At 31.8% G+C, this 23194-nt stretch overlaps 1 protein-coding gene across 3 annotated transcripts in view; it reads left to right on the top strand.

The window, feature by feature from the left end:
• NfI (Nuclear factor I) overlaps window positions 1-23194 on the top strand; it is an 88384-nt gene that overhangs the window by 8171 nt on the left and 57019 nt on the right. For all 3 annotated transcript variants that reach the window (XM_018459941.1, XM_018459942.1, XM_018459943.1), the window contains 4 exons: window positions 11729-11920; window positions 12069-12252; window positions 16303-16356; window positions 19688-19786. In XM_018459941.1, the coding sequence (XP_018315443.1) occupies window positions 11729-11920; window positions 12069-12252; window positions 16303-16356; window positions 19688-19786 (529 nt within the window). The remainder of the gene's footprint in view (window positions 1-11728; window positions 11921-12068; window positions 12253-16302; window positions 16357-19687; window positions 19787-23194) is intronic.

Genomic DNA, 23194 nt, shown 5'->3' with positions numbered 1-23194 from the left:
TTAAAGTAATTATTTTATTTGAGCCTGTAACAAGAATTTTTCAAGTATATTTGTTGTTCTTTATATCATCCGATTATCTGATGTATTATCGGATAATCTGTATAATTGAATGTTTTAATTTATGTTTAACATTTTGTTGTTTGGCCGTTAATTAGCAGGTTTTAAATAAATAAATAAAAAGTGATATAGATATACAAACAATGATAACAAAGATTAAAATGTCAATAATATATATTCAAATACGTCAAAGATGCACGTTAGTAAGAGTTTAAAGTAAATGGATCTCTTCAACATTATCGTTGTTTTTTAATTATATTTATAACTTTCATATATTATATTTATAACTTTTTTAAAATTATATTTATAACTTATGTCGTTCAGAGAACTGTGTTCTATGGGACTTTTTTAATAAAGATACTTAAAATATTATTTTGATTTCGCTTCTTTTTTTATATTATTATATCTTTGGATATTATCTTTGGTTTTTTCTTTACAAAATGTACTTGACGTCTTTTTTTTATACTTTGACACCTTTTTACACTTTTTTGGTGGATTTCACGAATTTTTGAATAAGTTTTTGTTATTAGTAATAATACATTTCATATTTAAAAGATAATATTATAATAATAACGATAAAGATAATAATAAAAATAACTTTAAGGTAATAAATCACTTAAAGATAATAATAAAAATAAATCAATAAAAGAAGTTATGATCTTTCTAGTAAGTAAAGTATAATATATAGCCTTTCTAGTAAGTAAAGTACAATATTTGTCTCACTGTGGCACTCACTTTTTAATGATTATTTGGGCGGTAATTAACGCGAAGTGCTACCGCACATTTTGAACATAACGACATGTTTAATGCAACTTTTTCATATTTGTTGTGCACATAGAAAAAATATGAAAAAGTGTGGAAAGGGTGCGGGAAAGGTGTCAAAAGTGTGGGAAAGTGAATTGATAACATAGTATGAGTAGATAGATGACATAGGTAGATAATAAATACCATAAGTAACTAAATAAATAACGTAGATAGATAAATATATAACACAACAATTGGATGATGGATAGATAACATCGACAAGTGGATAGATGACATCGACAGGTTAATAGATAACGTAAATAAGTAAATATGTAAATAAATAATGTACGCAGACAGATAAGATGCGAGAAAGTGCGGAAGAGATGTGGAAGTGCCGACGAAGTGGTGCGGAAGTTGTACGGAAAAGATGCAGAAGAGGTGCAGAGGAGTTGCGGAAGATGTGCGAAGAGATGCAGAAGAAATGCGAAAGAGGTATAGAAGTGGTGCGGAAAAGATGTGGAAAAGGTGTAAAAGAGTAGCGGAAATGGTGCGAAGAGGTGCAGAAGAAATGCGAAATTAGTACGAGAGGGATATGAGAGAAATGAGGAAAAAAATGCAGAAAAGATACATGATAGATGCGGGAGAGATATGGAAAAGGTGTAGAAAAGGGCATAAGAGGTGTAGAAAAAGTGTAGAAAATAAGTGCAGAAGAGGTGCAGAAAGAGATACAGAAAAGATGTAGAAAGTGCAGAAAAGGTGCAACATAAAAGGATAGATAATATAGATAGATAGATAGATAAATAATGCAGATAGATAAAGTAGATAGGTAAATAGGTAAAGACTTTATCGTAAAGTAGATAAGTAAATATATAACATATGCCCCAGAATGACCGCCAAATATTTCATGTGCTGGTAGAGCGGCCAAACTGATTGTGAGTCGAAAAGTCCTCTATCATTTTGCAATTTTCGCAATAGTTAACAAGTTATTAATTAATAAATATCGCCAACAATCGTCAACAGATTGGAGGTTAGATATTCGTATTTTGACATTTTTCATGTATTCTCTAAATCTGTGAATCAGTGAATAATCACTGTGAATATCAATGAATATCAGTGCCAAGTATGCTACTGGTAATCAGTGAATGAAATGTATGATCTCTAACCTTGCTAACCTTTATTATGTGATTTAATTAACTCTGTTTTAGTGCATAAATTTAATAAATATGGTATTGGAAGATTGAAATTAACGTGCAAATATATTAGTATTTTAAGTTTATGGTGCTCAAATTTTCTGTCTTTTTAGTTGAACTTCACTGATTATCCAGTGTTAAGTATGCCACTGAGTAATCACTATCCATTGATTCAGATTTAGAGAGTATCTAAATAAATATTAGTCTTCTCACAATTCTTATTTTATATTAGTACTTTTGAAAAATGTTAATCATTATTGTTATAAAGCTATTTTTATCACATATAAAGTGGCGAATTAAAAAATTGCTTTAATATATAAATGAATGAGGACAAAATAATAAATTCATTTCCATTTCTTTTTATACTTTTAGAATTTATTTTTATTTTCAAACAATCTTTAAGTATATCAAGTTCTGAGAAAAATAAAGGAAAAAGAAAATACTACTTTTCTTATTCAAAAGAAACGTTACAAGTTGCTATTAACAGTGTATGTGTGATGGAATGAGTATAAATAAAGCATCACAGCAGTATAAAATACCAAAAGGTACACTTTTTAATAAGATACATGAAAATGTATTATATCTATTGAGAGAAAAATGGGACTTTCGTCTGTTTTTTATTCAAAAGAAGAAGAACGAATTAAAACTTAGATAATTAACAAAGCAAAGTCGGGATTTCCAATGTATACAAGTGATGTGCAAGATGCAGTGCAATTTTTTCTAGAAAAAAGTAATCGAAAAGATCCATTTGTAAATAATAGGCCTGGTAGAAAATGAATGAATTTATTTTTGAAAAGATATCCTAAAATCAGTTTCAGAAATATTGAAATATTATCAAAAGCTAGGGTGTCTGTTACAGGAGAAAATATACGCAAATGATTTATTATAAAATTTATGATTACGCTTTTATTCAAGTCTAGAATTATAAAAATATATATTTTGAAGATTGATCAATAATAAACGTATTATTATTATTGCTATAATTATATTTAAATAAAAATATATAAATATAATTATATAGAGAATCCAGTTATTCAATAGACATTTTTATTGAATCCAAATATATATTTATTGAAATCTACGTATTTTCTTTTAAAAGGAAAACTTGTATACTGGTCATTTACTAGTACGCATCGGTCATTAATTGAAACTTATCGGTCATTCATTAATGTTTATTGTGTTTTTTCACTTTTTTAATTAAAACTATCGTTTTTGTCTTATTTTTTGTGTGTGTGAAGCTAACTTATGATATTTTTAAAGATTAAACAACCAGCTATTATCTTTGAGTGATTTGTTGTCTTTTCTCTTTTATACACGCACTATAATTCACTGTTTACATTGTGAATTTCTTATTTGTTCATTGACTGGTGTAGTGACCCTAGTATATACTAATTTCATGATTTATTAGTTTCGTAGACATGTATACATATATGTTTAAAACTTAATAATACTCGATTTATATTTAAAACTGTGATTTTAATGTTATCATTCGAGTTTAATTATTAATTACAGATGATAACTGTAAAGAAAAAATTGTAATTTTTCAGCAATAATAATTTCAGATATTGTAGCATTAAAAGTATGTGTATTTATTTATGCAGCATTTATACAATGAAAAATCATGAATTTAATAATGTATTATTTAAATATTTATGTTAGAAATCGCAAATTTTTGTAACGATTATCGATAATGTTATTGTTCTTCAATTATTCCTGGACCTCTAGGATTCTATTGATAGTCATAAAAATGTGCCCATAGCCGATCGACTTTAATAGTATCTCGTGCTTGAAGTTTTGCAAAATTTTGGTATAAATTTATATTGTGGTAATTTTGTTAACTGGGTGTACTATATAATATAAAACAAAACATTAAGCGTTTTAATTATTAAATTAATTTGTTTTTTAGGCATTGTCCCGCGTGACATTTTTTGTGAAATGGAATTACAATAAAGGAAAGAAACTGAAGGGATATAAGCAAAGTTGTGTGAAATTAGTGATGCGGGCAAGATTGCCACGCCTTTGGGACAGCACGTGTACGCATGTCACGGTATGCGCTCTTGGTACAATTCCCGTAAACACAGCTCTCCTTCGCATTCAGCATACCTGATATACGAATATACGCAGGACGCACCATAAGCATTCGACGCTTTCTCCAGAGAGAAGCGAACACGCAAACGCACCTCTTATTCGCAAGTGTGCGCGAAAGCACGTGCAAGCGTGTAAGAACGTGCTTGACATTTTATTTACGTGCGTGCTCGCGCACTGAAATGTACGAACATTGATGCATAATTGTTGCACGGATTGTTGCATTGTTTGGACTAGAATTCTTTATGTAAAAGTTAGAACACCAAGTGTCTGTTATATATAATAGAGAAGATGTGGTATAAACCGCGAAATAGAATAGTATAACATATATAAAGTAAACATTTTTTATACGTACTCATATCAGTATATAAAATTATGTAAAAAATATATAATTATGTATATTCATTACATAATTATATATAATTTTATATAATGCTGTCTAATTCATATATAATTATACATAAATTCCTCATTATGTGTATTTATATATACATATATACAGGGTGTTTCTTAAAAACCGCCCACTAAGCACATAGCGCTATTCCTGATAAAAAATTGAGTCGATAAGTATTAGGAAATTTTTTTCTACAGTGCTTAATGAAGCAGTTATTATCGAGTAAAGATAATCGCACGTCCGTTTAAAGCACGGCGTCGATTGGATTATCTTTACTCGATAATAACTGCTTCATTAAGCACTGTAGAAAAAAATTTCCTAATACTTATCGACTCAATTTTTTATCAGGAATAGCGCTATGTGCTTAGTGGGCGGTTTTTAAGAAACACCCTGTATAAGAAATTTAAAGGAAATAGGCACAACAGAAAAACTATCAAAGTCAGGGATCGGTGGCAAGGACGGAAGTCTACCAATATGGAGGAGACCAGGCCTTGGTTCGAATCTTGGAGAGCCCTAATATTTTTTTCATGTCGTCGCACAAAATTATAATGGAAAGAAAACTCTTTCCTCCTCATTTGGGAATTAATTTCCTTATTTTTCTAAGCAATCCATCCAATTTTGTATCCCATTCAACGGTGCTGAACCTCTGCAATCGGGAACTGCTACTTCGATGACCCACGAATGTTAATGGATGTACAACTATAACATATAGAATCCATTTTTTCTGCTTCATTTTGATAATACGTTTTGGAGACGCTGTGCTGCATCGATCGGAATGAGAAATAATCAGACGGCGCGATGTCCGGAGAATACGTTGGGTGGGGAAAGATTTCCCATTCAAGATCATACAGCGCTTGTTTGACTTTATAAGCAACATGAGGCCTTACATTGTCGTGGAACAAATTGACTTTGCATCATTTTGAAACAACTGCCGGTCGCTTCTTTTGAATTGTTTGACTCAAACGATTTTTGAATCAATTTTTTGAACGTTTGAATTCAAGCAATTGAAGAGAAACGAATTGCCTTGAAACGACGAGATCATTTTGCTCCACAACAATGCGAGGGCTCATGTTGTTCATAAAGTCAAATAAACACTGTATCATCTTCAATGGGAAATCCTTTCCCACCCAGCATACTCTTCAGACATTGCGCCGTCTGATTATCACTTATTTTGATTGATGCAGCACATCGTCTCCAAAACACACTTACAAGAGCAGAAGTCAAGAAATGATTCGACGATTTCATCGCATCAAAAGATGAGACATTCTTTCGCCGTGGTATTCGTATGCTACCTGAAAGATGGCAAAAGATGATAAATGCAAACGGCAAATGTTTTGATTAAAACCACTGTATTGTTTCTTTTGTATTAATAAAAGAATTTTGATAATTAACGATGGGAACTTAGTTATACACCTAGGCCCATATTCAGAACGCGCTTTTATCTTTGAAATTTTATAATATGCGTGACGTAAAGTATAGTAAGTTAGCGCGTTAATATCGTTGTAAGAGAGCGTTCTGAATACAGGTCCTAATATTTACTAAAACCTGAATTTCGACATGACAACATGGTGTAGTTAACCAAAGAGCCCAATCATACAGGGTGTCTCAGAAATGATGTACGAACCAAATTGGGGGCATGGAAGGGATCAAGGGGAACAAAAAAGTCTTATAACATTTTGAGATATTCGCTGTAGTTTTCGAATAAAAAAATAAAACGTCTAAGCCAATGTGCAGTGACGCCGCACCGCGCGGTGCGAATCCTGTGAAACGATTGCTTTTCCCTTTTTTTTACTCGTTTGTTCCACATGTTACAGATTGATGTTTTGAAAATCTGATAAATCTGTATTCGAAGCACCGCCAGGGTACTTTTATTTTTAGACTCTAAGATGCGAAAAAGCATCAAACTGTTAAATTGCTAGTCAATTTAATTCGTGATATTACAGCGGTAGTTTAGTAGAGTTTGCGTTTCAAGACCGAAAAATCATTTCGGCATTTTAAAGAACTACATACGTAGTATATAAATTCACATAGAATTATACAAGTATTTAAGATCCAGCTAGACCGTTTAAAGCATTGATTTCTATAGGTTATATTCTGTAATGTTCAAAGGATATTTTACATTTTTTTATTCATGTTTGATGGATAGTTTCAGAATGGTAGCATCAGTTGGCCAATTTGATTCATTGTGATAATCATAAAACTTTACAAAAGTGTGGGAACCTTAATTATTCGAAAGAAAGATGTATGAAGAAAGATTTTTGAATCTTTGAGAAATCTTCGGTCTTAAATAAGCAATTTAAAGAGTATTTATTGAGAAACTTTAAAAAGAAGGAATAATCGCTCATGATCGCTAGCTAGAACACGCTAGAGTTTCCATTTCCTGTCATATAAACGTGTATACGTGCATGGCAAAACGAGCTAAGCAAGATAGATCGCGCGAGCAGTACGTCGATGCATTCTACTTTCAATGCATTTCTCAGGGTTCTTATGCATGCGTGTGTTTGCTATTCCGAGTGTGACAGATGTCGCATGCGTGCGTTGCATATCGCACGGTCGAAAGACATCTCTCTCTTTCAGATTTTTGTCGATTATTATTCTTACTTAAGGTACACTGAGAAAAAAGTATATCGTATTTATGACTATAATTGCATGGTAATATAATTATGGAGCATCATTTTTATAATTATTATTGCTGTAATGTTAGCAACATTAATCTTATATGTATAATTACAACATTTTATAGTATAATTTACTATATGCAAATATGATTTATGTGTAAAATATACAATTAGTTGAATGAATACATATTATGGTCGTTATGATCATAATTCAGGGTTCAGGTTACTATAATTCATATGGTCAAAACAATTGTATGGTTGTCCCAAAAAATGACTATAAATTATATAGTTAAATTATGGTTACTCTAATCATTTTTTTCTCTTAGCAAACTTTAAAAATTCAGCGAAATATTCAGATGAGATGTTACTGAGATATTTTCAAAAATAGTTCCTCCGTAACAAAAGATGATAGAACCAAATCAACACGCGTTAATTGAAGAGAGATGGTATTTTTAATTTGTTTCATATTATTTTAATACTTTTTTCACTTTAATTACACTAATTTACAGCAAAAATTACATGTAACAAATTACATGTAAATTACATGTAACTGATAAGGTGCGTTTTATAGATCTTGGATTGCTAAAAACGACGCCCACCGTCGGATTTCCCAAATAATTAAGATTTAATCCTTTGGCTACGACAGGCGATTATAGTTGCTCTACACAAGATGCTATTCTTATACTATGGGCGACTATAATCGTTTTCCACAAAACGCCACTTACATATGAGGGGCGACTATAGTCGCTTTGCCATAAAATTTCATACATTTATTCTGATAATAAGCATAAAATTTGATATAAAAGTTTTCAGAATTCGCTGACTTCGAATTTAACATTAAAATTTCAAAAAAAACGAAATGGCGGAGTCAATATATGTATAGTGGAGTAATATTTGTTAAAAACTCCGGCAAAAATTTTTCTTATAATTTTTCACATAATATGTCATATTTACTGATAGAATGATCGCTTTCTCTTGAATACTAATAAATACTCATCAAATACAATGAGAAAATATGACTTTTTCTATATATTTTTTGTCATCATTTGTAAGATTTTTTTTTTCAAATATGTCGTACTTTTTGTAAAACTGCGCCACATCGATGACCTTACCGATTTTAATGATTTTAACATATATTGTCAAGGACATGACTCTGAGTGATCCAACAGATTTTAACTGTCACTTGTTATTTGTTAAAAAGTTATTAACAAAAAAGTTTAAAAACGTCTCTTTTCTACTACATAAAACAAAAATTCTTTTTAAATGACTTTATTCTTATTTTATTTCTATTTTTTATGACAAAAGTACATAGCTCTTACAAAAATAAATTTTTTGAAATATTTTTTAATTTGCAATGTCATAGGATAAATTATGAACACAAAATGAAATAAACATTAAGGAAAAAATACCAAAAACAGATATTACCTAGTCCGTCTCGAATACGCGATAACGATTAGCTGTTTACTACGATGTCCGTCACGCCTGCAGCCATTTCAAAAGTTACAAAATTTAAAATGTTGCGTATTACATTTTACGACGTTAAACTCTATATTTTAATAACAAATTTCCCAAAATTTTTAAATCTGTATGCATACCTGGATTTCCCCTTGTTAGTCAATAATCATATGTATAGGTACAAATAACTCTACCTCAATATTTATTCTCCTGTCAGTTCGAGCGCTAAATATTACGGATTTGAAGGATTCAATGGACGGAGAAAAATAATTGAATATGGATTTATCTAAATTGATTTTTAATAAAAAATCTTTTCTCAACGCGCTTAAATTACAATTCTTTGCCAGCGTATGACGCGACGCCGCTCGTTTAGTTTAATGGGTACTATCGCCTTGCAATTATAAATTGAATTTCTAGTTAAGCATCTGTTGTTCTCGTTTCTGGAGCCAGGAAGAGAGAGAGAATGATGATCCGAGCGTTTACGTGTGCCGCCGTCCTCAGCACACTTCCAACCGCTCCAGTGGTATCATGGAGCAATCGTGGAGCAGCGATCAGCCCATCTACTATTCCAGCGTCATCGATATCGCCAAATCGTTTCTCTGGAGGCAGGGTGCTATGGCACAGCTTCTTCGGTGATATGGTCAATAGCGCGGAGTAGCTCGTTCTGCAATATGTTTACCCGTGCGTCCTCGGAAGCTCAAACGACTCTCGCTAAGCAGGATTGCGTTCCAAAACTCGACACTGTTAAATCGAGTATTCTCTTACACTGCTTTCCATTTGATGACACAAATCGACACAAGTCGACAAAAGCATCGTTCTATCTTTCTTGACATTCAGAGAGTGACAAAGATAGAACGACACTTGTGTCGACTTGTGTTGACTGTGGCTCTTAAAAGGAAAGCAGCCTTAGCCTTGTTCATCGAATGTTGAACAAGGATAAATGATACTCGGAGGTCACAGAGTCAAGTTTTGGAACTCACCCTAGCTCGGTCTTGGCTCTCTTGGGCGGATTCTGCGACTGATCTATTAACTTTCGCTGTTCGTCTTTCTATAAATTTTTAGCTGTGGGCCCTCTGACCTTACATGAGTGTGCTCTTGGTATAATTTTATCTTTATTAAAATAATTTAATTATTAATATTTTACGGTCAACGATATTGTTTTGGGGCTGAGCAGCAATCATTCTAAGAGCGATTAATGACGTCACATCTTTTATCTGTTCAATTAGAAGCTAAAATAAACCATGTCAGGTCATTAATTTTCTCAGAAACCTGCTTCGTTCGAAAATGCTACCAGCGTCATTAAAACAACATATTGAAAGATTAATCTCAAATTCGCAACATATATTTTACTTACTTGTGAAATTGTCGTTTTTTTTACTATAACATCTTCCTTTTTATATTTTTTTAAATATATGCACTTTTGCGTCATTTTAATATCTCTTCTTCTTAATAAAAATATTTAATAACACTTTATTTTTGTAAAACGTACAGTTAGCAACTAAAAAGTTGTTACTTATGGATCCATAAATAAGAACCAATCGCTCGGTGAATATGGCTGCATTCCGAAACCTATTTAAAAAAAAGTGTTACAATCTTTTAATATTAAAATATGCTGGTCACTCAGGATCATGACCTTGACAATATAGGTCGTTGCAATTGGTGAAGATGTTATGCAGTTTTACTGTAGATACTATACGTTATCTGTTACGCCATTTGGAAGTATTGATGTATTTCTTTCTCATTATTTATGTATATAAAATGATCAAAATTTTTCTCATAATGTCTCATAAAATTTTACATAATTTCTCATACAACAATTTGTAAGTAATTTTGTGAAATTATGAGAAATTTTTCAGATTTTCTAATATTTTCTTATATTTTTTTTCAACAAGAAATTAGAAATCTTATAATTTCTCAGAAGGATTTCATAAGAAACTATAACAAATTTTTTAGATTTTCTATCTTTTCCATATTTCTAATATTTTTTCCATCAATAAGAAATAAAAAATCTCTTAATTTCTCAGAACGATCTGATGAAAAATTTACATATAAAAAAATATATGTAAAATGGATAATTTTTTAAATAAGCAACTATGTGTTTTCTTTCCACTAGTTGATTCATCTCATTATTTTGTTCATAAAAGTATTAAGATACGATTATAAAAAAATTAATAGTTTACGAGTTATTTATATAACATTTTATGTCAATATATGCCAGAATAAAGCATAAAATATCTCGTAAACTATTGGTTTTTTGATATCACTATCTTAATACTTTTATATGTAGAATTAGAAAAATCATATTATGCAAAAATCATAAAATTTCATTTAAAAAAGTGGAGATGACCAAGTCCTAAAAAATGATTCTGAGAAAAATTTTTTGCTCATCATAGTCTGTGCCCCTTCGAATCGAACAAGATCCCCTGGTATTTTTCGTATCATCAAAAACAATGGAGATATTTTAAATGATCAAGTTACAGGAAACATCCTGTATACATACACGTACACAGAATGACTCATTTTAGTTGTCCATCTCGAATATCTTAAAAAACCGTATTTTCGGAAAAAAAATGGTTTCAAATAAAAATTTTGGTCCGTGTATGTATATCAATAGTCTCACAGACTAGAAATTATAAATACATTTGATTTTATTATCATATGTGGAAAATTTGCTATCTTAAAAAACTATGTATTTAAATTTTTTATAACATGGCTAAAAATAAAAAATTAAAATTAAAGAGAATATATTTTATAAGGGATAAAGAATACGTTGATAACTTTTGATATAAAAAATTTAAAATAACGTTCACCTTTTATATTTACAAAAAACATCAAGTATCGTAAAGAAACCATTCTTGGCACATTGAATTCCAATTATTTTGGAAATCTCACATACTGATAAAATTTGGCTTGTGGTATAATTATTTTCAGCATCTAAAAGTCTATAAGAAACGCCTTATCTTATTTACAGTAATTAAAAAAAAAACGTTTTCCTGCAAAGTAGTGTTAATATCTACTAATAAAATTGTTCTCTAGCTCTATATTGAACACACGCAAGTATTCTTTTTATCAGGAAGAGTGATAATTACGTAACTACTCATTAGACCACGAAATCGATGAACCAGTGATGCAATGATGATTGTCATTCTCGTGTTCGCAATTCACGATGTCTTTTCTTTCTTTAGAACGAGAAGCTGGAAGTAAAACAAAAATGGGCCTCACGGCTTTTAGGAAAGTTACGAAAGGATATCACGCAAGAATATCGAGAGGACTTTGTATTGAGTATTACGGGAAAGAGGCCAGCGATGTGCGTCCTAAGCAATCCTGATCAAAAGGGTAAAATGCGTCGAATCGATTGTCTTCGTCAAGCGGACAAGGTAAGTCCGATGACCACGTACGCTTTTACGCATCCTTATCTATATTTCATTAAATGAATTTTTATTAAAGAGAATCATTAATATTTAACAGTGAGAGTTTTACAATGCAAACTCTTATCATAATGAATGCTCGATATCTCTGTGATAGGTATGGAGGTTGGACCTAGTTATGGTGATTCTTTTCAAGGCAATTCCATTGGAATCGACGGACGGAGAACGGCTTGAGAAAACTGCGGAATGCGCTCAGCCGGGACTTTGCGTCAATCCTTATCATATTAACGTTTCTGTCCGGGAACTAGATCTCTATCTCGCCAATTTTATCACGAGTCACGGTAAGACAGATTACAATCGATAATCGTCGCGATCGAGAGATCAGTCCTGTATTTTGTAATTCGTTATGCAATCGTTATGTGTTCATAACGACTGCAAAACAAGTTACAGAATACAAGGAGTACTGTAGGCCTATTCTATAACTTTTTAACGACAATTTTACTAGCTATAATAAGAATGTCGTTGCGCAGGTATTTTACATGATGAAAAAGCTGTGCAACGACAGTATAACGATACCGAAATGTCGTTAAAAACTACAGAATAGACCTTCAGCAGTGGAATTCTGTAACTTGTATGCAATCGTTAGGTGCTCATAACGATAGTTGCGCAGATATTTTATGTAGTAAAAAAGCTGTGCAACTGTCGTTATGAACTCATAACGACAGTTGCACAGCTTTTTTACTACATTTTTACTCATAACGATAGGGCATGTATTCTGTAACTCGTTATGCAGTCGTTATGAACACATAACGATTGCATAACGAGTTACAGAATTCCGCTGCTGGGCATCTACATATCATGAAACAAGTTGGAATGAATTCCGATCGAAATCTATTCCATAATAAGTGCTCAGAAAATATTTGAGGATTGATTTATTCGATAATTTTGATAAAATTTAAATTAAAAACCGATTTGATAAAGCGATTAGCACGTTTACGTTAATTGCATTGAAAACATTTATTTATTGAATAACTATTTATTGCATAATTTATTCGACAAACATGTCATAGTTCTTACAATTAGTATATTAACTGTCTTTTTTGATTAAACGTGTTTTTAAACTGAAGTAAAGTGTAATTAAAGTGTAAAATCAGTAAAATCCGTACTTTGCGACAATGCAAGTCGTGCAAATTAAAATGAAGAATTGGTGGTCTTCTTCAACAAGTAAATTTTTCAAATCTTTTCTAACAAGATTAAAACGAAGAGAACTGAATGGTGAACGACGTTGATATTCACTTTTCCTTCATTTTCTTTCTGTAACATTTACACAAAGCGATAATACTTTTACGATTTGTATAATAATTAACTTCCATTATACATATTTGTTTTGACTAAATTTTTATCAATTTTACATTCTGTATAAAATAATATAAGATAGCATAAGGCGCTACGGTAATTTTCGTGCGGTGCACGGTAGGCTAGTTGAGCGCTAACTAATGGATAATGTTCATTGTGTGAGATTCATATGAGAATTATGAATAGTGGAGCAGTCGTGAGCAGTAGCGAATTTAGATAGAGGCCCGAAGTCTAGAGGCATCATCCTTCTAGCAACCGAGATTAAAGTTAATCTTATATTTGTGCGCAGGGTTGCCAGGTATGGCGCATTTCCGTCAATGTAACCAAACGTTTGCGCTTGGAAGAAAAGTGGCGCCTTTTGACGGCAGCCAATTCTTTTTTTTGGTTGTTCATTCGTCTGAAAAGGGCGCCAAGAAGTACAGGACTTAGGATACAAAAATGTGTAAATCCGCCACTAGTCGTGAGGAAGCTTTTTGAGCGTTGGGAATATGAACGAAGGATCTCAAGTCCGAATTTTGTTCGTCTCCGTTAATCTTCTTGTTCCGTCGCTTTGAATTGATGACAGCACAATGGGGGTATATTGGAACAGATTTATCATTTAATGATAAAAACTTGTTATCATTTGTCCACTTCTGTTAAATTTTATCATTAATAATTGATAAAATTTTTATGCTGTTTAGTTATCAGTTAGCTGATCATATCCTTGCTCAATTAGTTGTTATTATTATCAATTTAGTTCTATTTCAGCATTTTTGTAAAATTATCTCTGATAAATAAGAGATCAGCTACTATTATGTACATGCGCGGCTTTTTGGCGGATTTGCAAGTATAGAGTATTATTTACTACTGGGGAGTATTACTTACACTACTAGGGAGGGGGATGAAAAATTTCTTAAGCCATGTTTAATTCTCTAATTCCCCCTCTAAGCAAATTTATCACTCTAAGCGCAGTTTCGAGTTCGGAGCGGATTAGTGCTGCAGACTAAAGCCTGCACAGCGTGTTTCCTCCTTCACTTTCTTCCTCCAAATAACGATGCGGCGAACGAGCGAGGTAGCGAAACAGTGAGCGAGTGAAACAGTAAGAGTGGAGAAGTTAGGAAAAACGCTGTGGCGTTCGGGTTTCTGTAGTACTGCTGCGGATGGTAGCCTCGGCAGTCGCGAACTCAAAGTAGACTAGTAGACACAAGGCCTATTCTTTTTAGTTGAACTTCTTGCACGGTTCATCTTTTCTCTTTTTCTCTCCAATGTGGAGAGAAAAGGAAGAAAGATAAACCGTGCAAGAACTTTAACTAAAAAGAACAGACCTGAAGCTTCACAGAGCACCGCAGATAATGTCGAGTTTCCACACCACTTAAATCTCAAGTCAACTTAGGTGTGGAATACTTCACAACTCCCATTTTGCCGCCCATGATTATGTAATAATAAATTATGATCAAGTAAACAATATTTACAAAAAACATTCAAAATAAATATATACAGACAAGCAAGCACTGCAAGCTTTTTGAAACACCAAAAAATGCGAGATCAAGAAAATGCTCTAACGTAACAGTTTTGTATGAAAGATCTTAAAATACTATACCTTTTATTTTATCTTATATAATTTAGATTTGATGGATCTCCAATGTAATCTCCGTAAAAAAATCAATCAGATAATTATCTAAATTACTGATCTAAAAAATAAAGATTTCAAACTTTAAAAAAAAATATTTAAAAAATATAAAATATATAAAAAAGGAGAAATGCATGCGATTTTCTTGTCGCAAAAAGGTATCTTCTTTCTAATCTCCATCAGGCCAAATATCTTAGTCAGCATTGTACAATATCCGTATATGAGCCAATATTCACGCATATTTCTCTATAGTATATTATTTCATGTTTGTATACATATTTCTTGTCTCATGTGTCTGCGTACCGAAGCGGGCAGTGTGTTGAATGAACATGTAGAGAAAATGTGCACGCAAGCGCGTGGCCATGCTTGCTGCTCATTCTATAAATAAATAGGTAACGGACATCTTTAGCAAGTACTCACACAGCATCGCTTATACATTGATTTTCTTTCATGCCACTAAAAATTTTGGCATATTTTTGCACATGTGAAGATTTTTGTTGTGTATCAATTGATTTTTGAATATCGAAGTGACACTCTCACGTTGTTTCAAAAGAATTTTTGAAGTAGGTATAAAAATTTCAAGTAAAAGTTTTTATAAATAGTCGGATTTTATAAATAGATTTCTATTTGTCTAAGAAATAAAGCAATCAACGGTCTATGATTTTCAACAGTTTGTGATCTAGAAGCTTCAAGAACTAAAAAACTTCATTATATCGTGATAAACTTTAACAAGATTTTAAAGATTTGTCTTGTATCATTCTATTTATTAATAAAAATCGTATATTTCAATAAACGTTTCCAAATTGATGTATTAGATTTTACAATCTTTAAAATATAAATATATGACTTTTTTTATGATATACTTCCCAGTGAGAAATGACAATGGATTCGATTTGACGTCGATTCAACATCGATTCCATTGTCATTTTTCACTGAGTTGTGTCTCACATGCACGCACGCATTCACATGTATTGGGAGAGAGTGCAAAAATACCTCCGAATAGACTCAATGTAATTAAGTCTTTAGTTTTTTCACTTTTTAGTCTTTTCTTTTATTTTTATTTATTCTTTGAACATTACACTTTAAAGCATTTACGATAAAACTAGAGTTTCTATCAGCCCAGCTCTTCATTCTTCTCAATTTTCAAGAAATCGCTGTAATTTCAGATCGTGCAGTATTTCGGTTATACGTTGCGTAACAAAATTTGCCGAGCAATAGTGAAAATGTGTTGAACATATTTTGTCAAAAGAATTTTTATATAATTTGAATATTTTGATGTTATAAGGTTATCGAGTTTAATGATAACAAAATATACTCGAATTATAAAAAATGAAATAAAAAAAGAATGAAATATGTTATTACCTATCGTTGCAAATTACCTTTTCGTTAAATAAGAGCATTTATATCGGTTATTTTTCTGTTGTAGAAGTACTGAATGGCATCTGCAACGCTAGTAAGGAGGAGGATAGACGTCGAAAAGGTACCCACATAATTTTGTAATTTACATTTACGTAATTATATCTATTTTGCTTGTCTCAAGAGACTAGCATGCACATTATGCGTTTTTGACTAATCGTTTCCTATTAGGGATGCACCAAATAATAAAATTATTGGATACCAGATATCGAATAAGAAAGAATGTGACCCGGTATCCGATATTCGATCGGATATTCGGTAGGGCAATTATTCGGCCGGATACCTGATATTTTTCCAGATACCCTTACGGAAAAAAACTGCTAGTGCATACATAGTAGTGATTACTGAAATTCAATAATGTCACTACTGATAGTACTGATATGTAATAGTGTCACTGCAGGGTATGGATCGTGTAACTTTTTTCCAAGAACGGAAACGTGAAAAATGAACATTTTTTGTATATATGCGTGTATATGTACATATATATATATATATATATACAGAGTGTCACACCCTGTATAAACATAAAAATTTTCTTTTTTCACGTTTCCGCTCTAGAAAAAAAGTTACATAATCGATATCCTGAATCATAGTAGTGCTACTAGTGTTTAACACTATTGCAATACTATCACAGCTAGCAGTGATGGATTAAGCATTTTACCGCCCCTAGGCACCAACATCTAGCCGCCCCCAAGTGGCTTTATTAATTTATAAATTTGATAAAAGGAAATATGGATTTAAAAAAATGATTTATACCCCCGCATTAGTTGGTGAAAACATTCAATAATCCTTAATAAGTAATATAAATATAATACATTTTTAACTGTATATTTACAAAAATATCGTTTTTAATAAAATATGCTCGGTACAAGTCGTGTAAAAACGTTACATTAATAAATTATATATAAATTTAATAACTTATAAATTTATTTCAACTGTCTGAAAATTTTCTATCTTGAAAAAGTGCCTTGTTTGCGTTAATCCATCACTGACTGCTAGTGTACACTATTAAATTCAGTAGTGTTAGCTACTGCAGCTACTGCTGCAGTAGTGTTTAAGGCCTCTATTTCATTTGTGCGTTTTTGTCGTACGTATAAAATTTTTCAAGTCTATTGATTGGTCATAGAATAGAAAGATTCAAAAATCTCCCTGTTCTGCACACATTTGTCGTATACGACAAAAACGCACAAGTGAAATAGCATCCTAACACTATTAGATCCTACAATAGTACTAATAATATTCGGCGCTATTGCAGTAGGCACTACTATTTTCACTACTGTGTTCGTTACTGCACTAGTAATACTAGTAGTGTTCAGCACTACTAATAGTGACATTATTAATATTTAGCTCTACTGCAGTATTCTTGTTATATTATTAACAGAATATTTAGTAACATGGCGTATTTTCAGTGTAATTATAGCATTTAATATAAAAAAGTCGTTATTGTAGTAAAAAATACATATAAACCATTAGAGCATTTATATATATAGAAATTAGTATTTAAAAAACATTATAAAAAAAAATATATATATATTGCAATATTACAATTCAGTGAAGTATGCGGCCCCGCTACTAAAAGGATACGCTTCTCGTAAGAAGAAAACGAGATTTTTAACCTTTTTTGAGGCGTGTTCGGATTCCCACTTGGGTGTTCTCCGGGTGTCATGTCATCCTTGTTTCGGTAAGTAACAAGGATGGAATAATATCTGGGTGGCACTCGGGTGGAAATCGGAACATAGCCTTGGATGTGCTTTATAGGCCTCCGAATATTTTTTTATCATAACTTTATCGTATATATTTTAGAGTATGATGCTAAACAATAATATATTAGCAATTAATAGAACTAGAATAATTATTGAAATATTGCATAATGTTATAGCAATATTTTATTTTTGCGGACATAGGAATATTGCTACAATATTTCATGTTGTAGAGGTAGTAACGTATGTTCTCGTTAGTAGATCGTTATATTAAATATTAATTTTTTTTCATACGTACATGTTCCATCTTTTTTACATTTTTGAGATCAGATACGCTACAACGATACATCTATTAGCATTATAGGTGTTCGTGGATCATCGAGGAAGGAGTTTCCATACGATCGCAGAGGTCAAGCTATGTTGGGGTACAACTTAGGATAAGTGACCGCTTGGAAGTGCCATGAAATTAATTACCGAATTCAGAGGGAATGTTTTTTTATCTTCATTTTATTGTGTGTCCTGTAGAATATGATACTAATCAATAATACTTATTTTAACAATAAAACTGGATTAATTAATTTTATTTTTTTGCAATTTCAGGGAAAAATTCGCAGTAGTGATACGTGGCACTATTCAGCACTACCAGTGCTATAGTATAGTATAATAGTATAGCAGTGCAATAATGTAATAGTGGTTGAATATTGAATTTTCTACTACACTAGTAGTGCAGTTGTACTCACAAGGGAAGTTTCACAACTGTCCGGAACCGATTTGATTCTCCATGAAATATGGTGTCGAACACGAAAATCTAAGAGACAAGTATTTTTTTGTACGTGCTCTAATTCATGTTTAAGGGGTGAAGCACCTCTTTGAAAAAAAAAAACGGTATTTTTCTTTCGAGGCGAATATCGTCGGAAGTATAAAAGATGGAAAAAATTTTTTAAACTAAAGTTGTACGGTTTCAAGAGTATTTCAATGTTATGAAGAAAAAAATATTTTTAATTTTTTTGTTAAACAATTATTAAACAAAAAATTAAAAAATTTTTTTCTTCATAACATTGAAATACTCTTGAAACCGTACAACTTTAGTTTAAAAAATTTTTTCCATCTTTTATTATTACTTCCGACGATATTCGCCTTTTATACTTCCGACGATTTCACCCCTTAAACATTAGGGCACGTATAAAAAAATACTTGTCTCTTAGATTTTCGTGTTTAACAACATATTTCATGGAGAATCAAATCGGTTCCGGACAGTTGTGAAACTTCCCTTGTCAGTAGTTTCTTTTCGTAAGGGCATCCGATACAAATTCTCTAAAAAAAGGAAAGCAAGGGAAAAATTACAATAATAATTTTCTTTATTTTTCAACATGAAAATAGAAAAAGGAAAGATGAACTGTGCAAAAAATTCAGCTGAAAATAATAGAATTCTGTATCAATGACACAAACTTTCAATATAAAATTTCAGTCGCATACATTGCTGGATACTAATGATATATCCGGCTATCCGATTAGATAGTAAAAAAGTATCGGATGATACTGAATACCGGATTTAGACTTTCCAGATATCCGATGCATCCCTATTTTCTATAAAATTTTTATATCCCAACACATATCCAAACTCGTATATATTGGGTTTTAATGAATCTGGCAATGAGCGGATATTAAATATTGTTCGCTGGGTTTTGTTCCCAGGTACAGGATATCATGAACTATATAATGGTGTCGTCTGCAATGATACGATCCTTGCAACAGGTGTCTTCAGCTCCAAAGAGCTATGGATGCTTTCAAAAGGTACGACGCTATATATTCCTCATAGATTCGAACTTGAGTTTGTCCGTTAATTGCACGTAACACGACTTTTGCTGTCTTACACGCGTTTTTACATTCAATAAATTTTGCATTCGGATTGATTTTGTATTACTGGGTTAACTCTTTTTTCAGATATGTGTTATACACGTGACGGTTTCTCTGTGGATGCTTTCGAAAGGTGACAAATAGCTCAATGCGAAAGACCTTTTGAAAGCATCCTGATTATTGATACTTTGTGTCATATTATCACATTTATCATTCTTTAATATTTATTGTCATATTTCTAATAAGAAAGATATGATATCTCGAGGTAAATAAAAATAATAAAAAGCTTTGACGCTGAGATGCCGCGATGGGTTATTACCCCTTTGGAAAGGTTATACGTGAGTTCTCGGCATGGATTCATCATTGACAACCTAAAAAATAACAAACGATATATACTAAATAGCAATATGATCATTTGTTGGAAACAGGAGATGATTTGAACAAAAACTATCGCAATTCCTTATAACTCGACTGAATTTTACACACACGCATACACACGCATACACGCACATTTATATCGATTGCACGGTTCAACAGAAATTTTTTTTTCGAAGTGCTATAGAAGAAAAAAAGTGCCACATACCTGGAAGATTTTTCGTACTGAATATGATGCCGTCGTCGTCGAAAACTTTGTAGTACGTAGTGATCTTTATACACACACTACGTATATAATATAGGATGTAATAAAGTGACCATATCAGCTTTTTCTTCGAAAGAATATCTATTTTCTTGAAAAATGTTTCAGACAAAAGTTATCGGATTTTTATTGGCGTATTAGATACTTAGAACATGTACTGGAAGAGGAATTGCCTATGCCACCCATATACCAGACGTGAAACCAACATCTGTGCGAGAGAGAAAGTTAGAGAGTCCCAAATGTTCGCAATGCGCATGCGCAGCATCGTCGTCTTGCACATCTGGTGTAATCATCGACATATAGAATAGATCACCGATGGCGGTGGGGGTAGAAACACGAATAGAGTGAAAGACAGATAAATGGATGAACGTTCTTTTTCTGTTTACTAAGCCTGATTGGTTGGAGCAGTACTTCTGGATCAACAACAACTAATCAGGGTTAGTAAACAGAAAAAGAACAGAAGAAGTTCATCCATTTATTTGCCTCTCACTCTACTCGTATTTCTACCTCCACCATCGCCATCGGTGGTCCATTCTATATGTCGGTGAATTTAATATACGAATGTGTAAAAAACACTAAACCAATTGTACAATTCACACAGACGATGATGATGCGCATGCGCATTGCGAACATTTGGGACTCTATAGCTTTCTCTCTCGCACAGATGTGGCTTCACGTTCGGCGCCCTATTCTTCTTCCAGTAATATATATTCTAAGGTTAGGTAGCAATGTTAATGTAAACTTTGGATAAAGTTGCCAAGATAATATAAAAATCGCTTCAAAACTTTTTAATTAAAACCTCTATTTTTATTACAGATTTTTTTTACATATTTCTGTAACTGACCTTGAGAGTTTTTCAAAACACTATAATAAATAGGAAAATTGTAATGAAAGTGGTTAAAACGAAAGCAAATGCGAAAGCGAAAGAAAAAAAAGTTTTTGTGAATGTGGATGCAAAAGCAAAAGATTTTGTTTCTTTCTACTGAATGATGAAATTAACAGTTAGGAAAAATAATATGTAAAAATCTCTTTCTAAAAATAATAAAAAAACAAACATTACTAATTCCAATTTAAATTATTGAATGATAATATTATCACTTATCATACACTTATAAGAGAAGTTACCCAGATGTCCAATTAGTTTTGAAAAAGTAACGGTTAGAAGTTATAGTATCCTACTTCCTATTAACTAAAATGAATGTCATTCGCTCGGAAAATTTGATATTCGTTAGAAAAATGGATTCAAAATCCGCTATAAGCGACTCCGAAAATGAATTCAAGTGACATTTTTTCGTAATTTATTTTACTTTTAGAGTTTTTCTACATATATGTAAAAGAGTATTATACGTAAGTGGAATAGAAAAGAAAACTTGGATCTCAATTCCAATGGTGAGTGTTGAACATTTTTTTTATCTATCTCTTCCGAAGTTCAAATTGCGAAGTTCAAATCTTCCGAAGTTCAATTTTTGCACTAAAAATTCATTTTTACGTAAAAATGAAAATAAGAGGTACAACCTCCAATGGCTTTGATCTTGACAAATGTTATCCAGGACATGATCCTGAACAACATTCAAGAGGTTTTAGCCGTCGGTCGGACAACTTGCGTAATGCTAATGCCGACTGTACTGTAACTTTTAAATCTTATAACTCGAAAAGTACTCAATAAAAAATAACTTTCTTATAGTATTTTGGAAAGCTTTCGAGGTAAGGTACAAGAAAATGTAATGAAAAATAGGTGGTTTCATTTTAAAAAAATCGATGTGACCTTGACCTAGTCTTAGCGACACCACTCAAGATTAAATCAATGGTACCTTCTCCCCTCCGAACCATACAACTTTTGTTTAAAATATTTTTCCATATGACCATAGTTTCTGAATGCTTTGTTTAAAATAGGACACCCTGTGTATGTCAAGATTGAGGCCATCATAGGTCCACTTATTATAATTTTTAACTTTAAAGTACAATTCAAAATTTTTATAACCCTTTTTTATAAGTGTTTTGAAAAGCCCTCGAGGTAACATATAAGAATATGCAATAAAAAAGGGGTCTTCATTAAAAAATTTTGAAGTGATTTTTACGTTATCTTAACAATGCTATCCAAGGTCATACTAACATTACTATCTAGCAGGGTTGGCAACAGTACCTTATAAAAGTAACTTGTTACCGTTACGGTTCTTTTTTTTTAAGTAATTCGTTACCGTTACTCATTACTTATTTAACCCTTTCAAGAATCCAAATTCCCACCTTTTTGTAATTCATTTTTTGCATTTCTCAAGTAATTAAAATTTAATTTTGTTGCAAATTTTTGCGGTTTTAGTTCGATAAGATGTTCGTAAGTGCAGAGAAATGTATGTTTTCCGTTAATTTTTTGTTTCATTTTTTATATTAACAAACAAAGTGTAAAAAATAGTGTATTTTTCAGAAAAAATTTATGTTGTAATTTTGGACCCACCATTTTGAATTTCGAAAATCTGAAGTCAGACTCGTAATCAGTGACCCCGAAAACCCCCGAGTAACAAATTTCAACTGAATTCTACGTAAAGAAAAATGTATGTTTCAAAGGGTTAAAAAAGTAAGTCATGCGAAACACAACTGTAAGACTATTTCGAATATGAAGAAAGAATCCGCACAAACCTTATGGAAATTGAATTTCGATCGAATTGGCTGAAAATTTGATGTTGTAAATCTTATCGTCCTGATAAAAAGTT

The sequence above is a fragment of the Mycetomoellerius zeteki genome, unplaced genomic scaffold, assembly GCF_001594055.1.
Source record: "Mycetomoellerius zeteki isolate Tzet28-1 unplaced genomic scaffold, Tzet1.0 scaffold89, whole genome shotgun sequence".
NCBI lineage: Eukaryota > Metazoa > Arthropoda > Insecta > Hymenoptera > Formicidae > Mycetomoellerius > Mycetomoellerius zeteki.
The sequence above is the reverse complement of the archived record's forward strand: the minus strand, read 5'-3'. Positions and strand labels throughout refer to the sequence as shown.